The 10184-nt window shown below is 27.1% G+C and overlaps 1 protein-coding gene across 1 annotated transcript; it reads left to right on the top strand.

Moving 5' to 3' along the window:
• Positions 1–5886: 5886 nt before the first annotated feature.
• LOC122859176 (hairy/enhancer-of-split related with YRPW motif protein-like) lies at positions 5887–9802 on the top strand. The gene is made up of 3 exons (XM_044162592.1): positions 5887–6488; positions 6847–7061; positions 9361–9802. The coding sequence occupies exons 1-3, from the start codon at positions 5917–5919 to the stop codon at positions 9759–9761; spliced, it is 1188 nt and encodes a 395-aa protein (XP_044018527.1). The 5' UTR covers positions 5887–5916; the 3' UTR covers positions 9762–9802.
• The last annotated feature ends 382 nt before the right edge of the window (positions 9803–10184 follow it).

The following is a 10184-nucleotide window of genomic DNA, read 5'->3' as shown; positions in this document are numbered from 1 at the left end:
AGAAAATTGGTCTGTTCATCATCCGTCATAAAAATACAATTCAATCGATTAACTCTTGTTTTATAATGAAATTTACTATTTGCACAAGTACCATTGCTCAACAGCAAATATAAAAAATTCATATAATATATTCAAAAAAAAGTAAAAAGATAAAATAAAAAACAAATTATATAAACAGTTGTAATTACTAGAAGTGAAATTAATGATTGTTTGAGTGGACAATTGAGGGTGATACTTTGTGGCTACATGATATTTGTGGGAAGGGTGTTCCACAACGTCGATCTATTCTGACAGCTGTCACTCATTAAAAATCACGCCCTTCAAAATTGCTCGCAAAACAAAAAAAAAATATATATATTAAATATAATATGCATTTATTGTTGTCCAGTTTCTCTGACTTTCAACTTAATGTTTACCGCGATATTTTCAACTCAACAATAATTCAATCTAAACCACGACGAATTGTCACACACACGACTTTTCAATATCTATATTTGTATATAAAATAAAGAGGGGTAGTTTAACTTTAAAACCTTGGGGTGTTGACATCAAGGCACTTGCACTATATTCATTTCAAACTACACGACGCGCAATTAATTTTTGTTTCCTTTTTTTTCTTCTTTTCTTCTTCTCATATTTATTTATTTTTTTTCATTTTAAGCTTCTCGTTTATATTTACTTCAAAACCACCCCCGAAAAAAATTTAACAAAAAAAAAAAAAAATATATATTTATGTAATAAAAATAGAATGGGGTCATGCGTTACGTTTATTTTTATTTTTTTAAAATATTTTTTTATTCTCGAGTAAAAACAGGGATTTTAGCGTGAGAATTTTTGCAGAAAAATGCATTAACAGCTCGGAAAATAAATTGCCTACACAATACATAAACTTCAAGACCATGAAAGAATATTTTCAACTAAAATAAAATCACAAACAGAATATAAAAAAAATAATATAAAAAATAAAATAATAATTATAAAAAAAAGTTAAAAGAGTAGAAAAAAAAATAGAAAATGGAAAATTAAAATCAAGAGTAAATACACAAGTGAAGGTTGGAAAATGTAAAAAAAAAAATAAAATAAAAATAAGAAAAATAAATTAGTTGACCGAGAGTTGCCTTGTTGAGCATGTTTTACGATGAATTCGTAGTAGATTAACGAGGGATTCAATTACGAGATGATTTAATCGACTTACCACTGATGTGACAAAAAGATTATCTAGCCCCAAGAAGTCTGCACAGATGGTTTGTATACGATTGACCCAATGTTCTCGTTAAATAAATTTAGTGACTCGACAAATTTGTATGACTTTTATAATTTTGACACCATCATCAGCCAGATTGTTGAAATCAATCTAAAAAAAAAAACATTAAAAAATTATAAATAAATGTAATTTAATTTTAAATAATATTTTATACTTTAATATTATTTTTGCATGTATTTTATATTTTATTGTATAATTTTTCCTGATGAATAAAATGTATAGAATAATTATAAATACATTAATAAGGGCGCAGGGAGAAATGGCTATTCCCTTGGTCATTTTTGTGTTACATTTTGCAAATTTACGATCGCAAACAAAAGTAATATATGAACCCCAAATATTATATATAAGAAAAATATGAACTGACCATACTATTTATAAAAAAAAAAAAAAAAAATTAATGACTAGTAACGGTATCGGTGATAAATTCATATTTTCAATTGTTCCAATGGTCACATTGACGCATTGGGAATATACAAAAATTATGTACTAAACAAATCGTAAAGTGTCCAAGTGTCCAAAAATTATATAAAAACTAAATAAAATGACCAGTATAAGATGGACAATGGTCGGCCAATTATTGACGATTGTATTCCGCCAACTGTCGAATATTTTGATGACAAGAGTCAAGCAGTTTTACGAAATAGAATAAATAAAATGGGCGTGAACTTGATAAACTAGATGTGGTGGTCATCCCCTTGCGACTACAAATATACATTATCATTTAGTCAGTGTTTTTCTAAGGAATACGAACACGAGATAGTATAAATATACAAAACCACATTTGCTTGTTCATCATCAACGCTTGGTCACCACCATGTCTCTTTAAATTAATATATGCATGTTTATTTTAGTGGTCATGTTCAATTATTTTCATCATACAATGTGACAATATATACACACGAAATTGTTTTTTCTATATATGCAAAATAAATTTAAAACATGAACAACATTGTATTATACAAGATAAATTTTAATGTTTATCTTTTTATAAACTTTGTCAATCAATAAAAATTGTAAATAAAATATATTATTTTTTAAAATTTAATTTTATATTTTATTTTAGTCACGTGCAATATTACGCGTGTAACATTTTAGTAAGTCACGTGTCAACCGGATATATTAAGTACCGGAAGTTTTAGCATTACTTCTTATTCCATTTTTATTTTATCAACCATTTACTTCGCTTCATTGAATTAATGACATTTTCAAATAATACAATAGATTTTTTTTTTCCATTTTAGTGAGTCATAGTTTTTCATGATCGGGTTACATTTAAAAATAATAAATAAATATTATTATAAATGTTTTTTATAGAACTATTTTGATTATTTTTACTGTCATTTAGAAATTGTAGTCTTGATGTCATAGTTTTGTCATGTTTATTCCCCGATGTTACATTTTTTAAAAACTAATTAAAATTTAAATAAAGTCAAACATTATTATTTTTTTTTTTTTACTTTATTTATAAATTTTTTTTTTTTTATTTGATCTTGAAAACTAACAAGTAACTAGTAATTTTTAATCATAATTTATTTTATTTTATATAATACTATTTAAAATTAAAATGATATGCAAAATATTAAATCAAGAAATATCAAGAGTAATGATGATATTTATCAAATTGAATTAAAACAAATAATAGACAGATATGTAATAAGGTGTTATCATGATACAAAAGGCTAAGGAAGTATAAGCGTCCATCGCAATGGTACATCGCAAAGTAGCAACAATAAGTAAAGGCACCTAAAATTTGATCCACCAGCACTGAACAGCAAAAATGTTTATGACCCACATAAACGATTGTCATTGTATACTAATAACTATTGTTATACTATATGATGTATATCTTATATATGACAAACTATTATAATTTTAAATGCAACGAGAGTCAATTTTATATCTTTGATTACTAAACAGTTTCCTAGTCAACTTTAATTTTGTCAGCTACCGTGTTTAACAGAGAGTGGAAAATAAATTCACCTTTTTTTTTTTATTTTTACTTATTTTTAGACATTTATTATAATTTTTTTTTTTTTTTTTAAACAGTTGAAAGTATGCAGACGCGGTTTAGTCAGTGGAAAACTAACGAGGTCAGTCTGGTGTATTAATTTTTTTTTTTTTAATCATAATTTATTTTATTTTATTTTCGGCTTGGTCGATAATACCAGGGTAACTGACACACACAGTAATTTATTAAAATCTAAAATAATTATATGCAAAAATATTAAATTAAAACAAAAAAAAAAAAAACCAAAATAATAATAACCAAATGAATGAATTATTTTAAAGAATATACACTGTAATATATCAAGATTGGAAAATTAAAAATTCGCCAAAGGGCAGCTGTATAATATTGTCATTGTCAAATTTATATATAAAAAGACCCGTTCTAGTTTCTCGAGTAAAAGATTTGCTGGTGGGGAAAAAAAAAGTAAAATAAAAAGAAATGAAAAAAAAAAGGGGCCAAAAATCTGTGGGAACTGAGTTCAGGATGAGTTGAAAAGAACCAGAAAAAGATAGCCAGGGGAAATAGGCATCACATATTGAACATGTATAGACAGAGCATACATATGCAATAGGGGAAAATAAAGAAAAAAAAAACATAAAGATGCACATACTTGGATCCAAAGACCCCCAGGATAAAATATATACCGATTGCATAATTGAACATTTAAAACCATCAAAGAAACAATATTTCTATAAACTTAAAAATAAAATATATAAGAGGGCTGACAAAAGGTTCAAAAAGAAATAAAGTTGGTGAGAAAAAAAAAAAAAAGTAACATTTAAAAGGACTACAATGCACGTGATCAAAATTTTATTTGTCGTGTGCTGAACGTGTGCATTGTTTTTATCGTGATTCTTGACATACATATCCATGTATAAAAAAAAAAAACAGGTGGATATTTATTGATGTACAAGTCATGGGAATTATTATCAAAAAATAAATAATAATTTATTTCAAATAGATCATGATTGAACATGAAAAAATAAAATTATAATGATAAATATACAGATATATATTTGCATACGTGTTTATATAAAAATATTGTTATCAATATATATAAAAAATATAAATTTATATTGTTTGCTTGATAATGATAAATTTTTAATCAACAAGAAGTTTAACGATTAGTCAGCAAGGTTCCCATGCTAAATAATCGTGTGAGCGCGTGCTACGACCGATTCCTGTGTGAATTACATTGTTGAATAACCCACCCCCATTCACCCTCAATATTGTATATACGTAAAATTTATATATAAAAAAATTCATGTATACATAGCCTGGCTTAACACCCGATATACCGATTTTTCCCCTCGTCACTCATTCACCAATACATATATTTACCAATAATAATTTAAATTTTTCAAAATGGATTTGACCGTGTGGGAGTGATTTCACGGTGGCGTCCTTATCAATGCTAACATGATACTTTTTTTAAAAATCTTTCTCACTTTTCAAAAGCTTTTTCAATCACCTAGCAACTCATCTTTCTTATCTGTAATCCTCTCTCGCTCGTGATAGCTCTTTACTTTGTGTATATATTATCTCATGCAGTCACGTGCCTATCATTATTATTTCTCAATGGTTGCATTGATCCTTTGTCCTTATAAAATTATAATTGTATACATTATCATTATTAATTATATTTATTATTATTATTTTTAAAAATAAAAATACTGCATGTTTTAATTATTCAAAAATAAAAAAATCATTATTTACAGGAAGATTTTGTCAATAATCTTCAATAAAAAATTTCATTTCAAATTAGATATTGAAGACATAAAATTGATTATTACAAGTACAATTAAATTAAAAGATAAATTTGTATAAAAAAAAAAAAAAAAGAAAATATTTAAATCCCTGGAGATCTAGATGAACTTGGTGCGATGAGAAAAAAAAAAAAAAAAAAAAAGAAATAGGGAGGATTGAAGGGGCAAAGTTTGCTTGCTTGTTGACCAAATGCAAGAGTACGAGGATTCATCCCCCTTAACACTTATGATTGTTCACTCTCGCGACACGCGTTCCCACGAAATCACCCTTGATATGTCTCTTGAATCCCTTCTTTTTCATTTTTCTATATACCAGTCAATTTCATATGGATATATACCCCCACCAAAAACAAATATCCATGTACCCCAATGCATTTTTATTGCCCCCACTATATTAAGGGTACCCGGGGGCCACCACGTGGCGAACGTACGCATTTATCCCCCACCAAAATTTATTTCATCTACTCTGACCACGGGATAGGTCGTGTGTCGTGCTCGTCCGCCCGCACACGACATACGTTTGCAGCCACGCGACCGGTATACACGTAATGCAACATAAAATTTGTACTTAAACAATTTTTTTTTATACAATTTTAAAATTTATTATTTAAATAAATTTAATATTTTATAAATAATAAAAATATATTATTTAACAAAAGTGTGTTTAATAAAAAAAGTGAAAAAAAAATTAAATTAAAACACAAAGTTATATAGTGATTGAAAAAAAATTAACAATTAAAAAATATACAAGTGATAAAGCTTAATGATATTTTTTCTATTTTATTTTAATATTTGGATAGAAAAAAAAATAGTGAATAATTTGTTTGAAATTTAAAATATATCATTAATTTTTTTGTGATAAAAATTATAAAAAAATGTGGCGAGTTGTTGTAGCTAGATCAGATGACAACAGTACTCTGTTGTCATCAGAAATATCATCGGGTACAGTTGGTCCAAATCATTTATCAAGTTTACCAGCTCCACCACCAAGTCATCATTATTATCCTGGCTATCCACCACCCCCACATCATCCTCCTTATCAACCACAACATACAGACATGCGACATCACGATATGAGACAAGATTTGCGACCTGAATTACGTCAAGATATGCACAGACCAGATATGAGACATCAACAACAACAACAACAGCAACAACAACAACAACAAGATATGCATCAAAGACAAGATATGGGACAAAGAAATGAGACTGGTATGCGTCAAGAAATGCGACATGATATGTCACAACATCAAGATATGGGTATGAGACAAACAAGTCATGATTTAACTGAATTAAGACCAAGTCATGAATTACCAGAACTTAAAATTGATGGACCAGAACTTAGAAGTCGTGATACACAAAATCAAGGACATCAAAGAAATTTAAAAAGGCCACTGAGTGATTCTGATTGTGATGATGTATTCTCCGAAGAGAGTGGAAAAGAACCGTGAGTATTTTTTTTTTTGTTTTGTTTTTTATCAATTGAATTTTAAATTATATATATTGTATTTGTATATAAAAAAAAGTTTTTATTATTCTATTATAAAAAATTAATTTTATATAAACATAATATATAATTTATTCAAAATTTCATTGTTTCATTATTGACATTTGAAAAGACAAAAGTTATTGATATGACATTCAACCCTCTTGAGTTGCCTTTTTGAAGGAAAAAAAAAAAAACAAAATATTTTAACCCTTCAAAAATGCAATCAAGTGACCATTGTGGTCAAAACAATTTGTCTAGACTGAATATTATTTTATTTATATATATTTTAATTTATAAAAATATTTATTCAATTCAGATGCAATTCACCTGGTGGTGATTCATGCCAGCACGCGTCACGTAAAAGAAGACGTGGTATGATTGAAAAAAAAAGAAGGGACCGAATAAATGCATCACTAAGTGAATTGAGAAGGCTTGTTCCTGCCGCTGCTCGAGATCCACATTCTGGAAAACTTGAAAAAGCTGAAATTTTACAGCTAACTGTTGAACATCTCAGATCATTACGCAATAAAGGTATAATTTTTTTATATATATTTTTCATCAAAAAAAATATTCTCAAAATACATATTATCTAACGGATTTAATAAATCCGTTGTTGATTTACCGGATGTAACACTGTTATGTCGACAATTCAAATCTTAGTTTGATTTTTATTTTGTAAGAAAAATTCAAGAGGCGTGACGTACCAATAGATGTCTTTTACTTGAATCGCTATTTTTTTTTTTTAATAAATGTGTATTTTTTAAATATACCGGAAGACACCTGTTGAAAGGGAGGGTTGTGATTGGGCAACTGTGACTGAGTATAACCGTATTGCCATATGTTGTTTTATCCAATTCTTACCCTGTGAAAATCTTAATAATAAAAACGTAATAGAGTCGAAATGAATCAAGGAAATCTGGTCAAGTCGTTAACTATATTTATAGTCTATACAGTAGAAAAGTCATCTACAAAGAAAAAAAAAAAATCAAACTACTAATTTAGTATACGAAATCTATTGCCCACTTCCGGTCTGACCTTTTCCTTTTTTTTTTTTTTCTCATAAAAATTTGAAAAAATAAAATTGACAGTAACTAAATAAAAAAAAAAATATGAAAATAGTATATTTAGAGCAAAAAAATATATATATGCGCCACTTCCGACTGTCCCTTCTCACGAAAAACTTTAGTCAGTCGAAAAGGATATATGTGAACAGTATGAGGAAGTCCCGTTTTGAAGTTTAAGCAAAAGCAATATATATGCAGGTGCTTATACTTGCGTTTATAACCCGAAGGATCCTGTGGGAAGCACAGAGGAAGTCAACAACTCTTCCGAATGACGTTCCCACGATTGATGAGAGAGATCATGCCTTGGTTTTTAGAATAGCATGAGAATAGTAGTGGTGGTGGGAGAACTCCCTTGATACGGGGGGGATACACCCTATATGAAAAATGATGCTAAGGTGGCCATGCACTGTGCTTACTACCACTGTACAAAGCAGATGCTTGGCCCACTGTGGGAAACCTTCATCGTCAACTTTGTTTCGATTATTATATTTAAACTATTCAAATTTATTTTTATTTTTTTTTAATTTAAAACAAAACACTCGATTTAATTATGAAATATTCTCACTTAAATTTATACCATAAAATTTTTAAATAGAATTTTTTTAAATTTAATTTTTTAAATCAATAAATAATTAACTTGTTTAAATAAAAAAAAAAAAATATTATTTTATATTTAAAAATTTATAAAAAATAATAATTAATATTTTTTAAAAAAAACAGTAATAATAATTTTTAATTAACAAAAAAAAAAAATTTAATTTTTAATTTTCTAAAAATTAAAAATATTCAATTATAATTATTTATTTATTTAAAAATTAAATTTTTTTTTTTACAAAATTGAATTTTAAATAGCAATTTTTTTTAAGATTGATAAAAAAAAAAAAAAAAATTATTCCATATTTTGAAATTTATAAAATAATATAATAATTATTATTTAAAAAATAATAATAATAATAATAATTTTTAATTAACAAAAACAAATTTAATTTTCCATTTTTTAAAAATTAAAAATATTTGATAATAATTATTCATTTAATTTAAAAATTAAAATTTTTTTTCTACAAAATTTAATTTTAAATAGCAATTTTTTTCAAGATTGATGAAAAACAAAAAAAAAAAAAATTATTCATGTATAAGTTGATGGAGATTTCGCACCAGCTCACAGCCGACAAATGGGACAGGTAGCGTGGGAACCGTTTAGACCCCCATAGCCCCCTCCCCTTCCCAACACAACCAGACCATTAGTCTGTATGTGTTAATACTCGGCAAAGCTTCAATGTCATGTCATATATATAGCATTAATAAATATATACACGAATATGCGCTTCGCAATATTATATAAATTTCCCCTTTTACTGTAGATATACATGAGCCACAATGCTGTATGCCGATGTATATATATAAACTTGTTCTATATATAAACATGTGTATAAAGGCAACTTTAGTTAATGTCCCAGGGGCATTAGGGGATCACTCTCGTGGTTTCCTCAACACTAACTCTAATTTAATTAACCAAAACCCAATAAAAAAACTAACTCTTCTTTCAAATTTTTTATATTTAGATTATTTTTTTCAAATATTTATTTGACTTTATTTATATATTGATATTTTTTATTTCAATTGAACCCCCCAAAGCCCCTTGCTGAGAATTCATAAATTCAGATCAGTCATAAATCTGGAGAAAATATTATATACTTTTAAGTCTCTGGAGGAATCAATGATTGAATTATGCTAAATTGTATGTTTTTTTTTTAAATGTGTTTTAGGAGCTGAGGGTTATGATAGTACAAAATTGGCTATGGATTATCATGCTGTTGGTTGGAGTGAATGTGCATCTGAAGTTGGAAGATATTTAACAACAATGGAAGGACTTGATGAACGTAATCCATTAAGATTACGTGTTATGTCACATTTACAAAGTTTTCATCGTGAACATCCACCAAGTAATTCATCAACAGTTCCACCATCTCCATCATTAGGATCAAATTCAACAGCAGCTAGTTATGATTTACCAAGTACTAGTGGAGGTATGCCACCTGGTAGTGGTACAGTACCACCACCACTTATTGGTAGTAGTGGTTTTGGATGGGGACAATATCCTGGACAATATCCACAACAACAACATGGTAAACCATATCGTCCTTGGGGTGCTGAACTTGCATATTAAATAAAAATAATTTAATTTTTTTTTTTCATTCAATAAATCCCAATAAGTCTGTTGTTTTATATTTTTTTTTTTTCAAATTTATATATTTAAATTAAAAACAAAACTATATGCAAAATTATAAAATCAATTTGCATTTAATAAAAATAAATTGAGATAAATTATATTTTTAATTTATAAAAATAAATTGAAATAAATTATTTTTCTAATTTATAAAAATAATTAACGACAGAATAAAACAACTGGGCTAATTTTAAATTAAATTGGGTTTTAAAAATATATATAAGATTAAAAAAAAAAAAAAACTTCATCAGAGTGATAACACAAATAGTCATGTTTGTACCTTTGTAAGTGTGAAAATTAATAATTATTAAAATACAATTTATTTATATATGTATATGAGACAACTGATGGTCCATATTTGTA

The sequence above is a fragment of the Aphidius gifuensis genome, linkage group LG1 (genome assembly GCF_014905175.1).
Source record: "Aphidius gifuensis isolate YNYX2018 linkage group LG1, ASM1490517v1, whole genome shotgun sequence".
NCBI lineage: Eukaryota > Metazoa > Arthropoda > Insecta > Hymenoptera > Braconidae > Aphidius > Aphidius gifuensis.
This window is presented reverse-complemented; position numbering and strand designations above follow the sequence as displayed.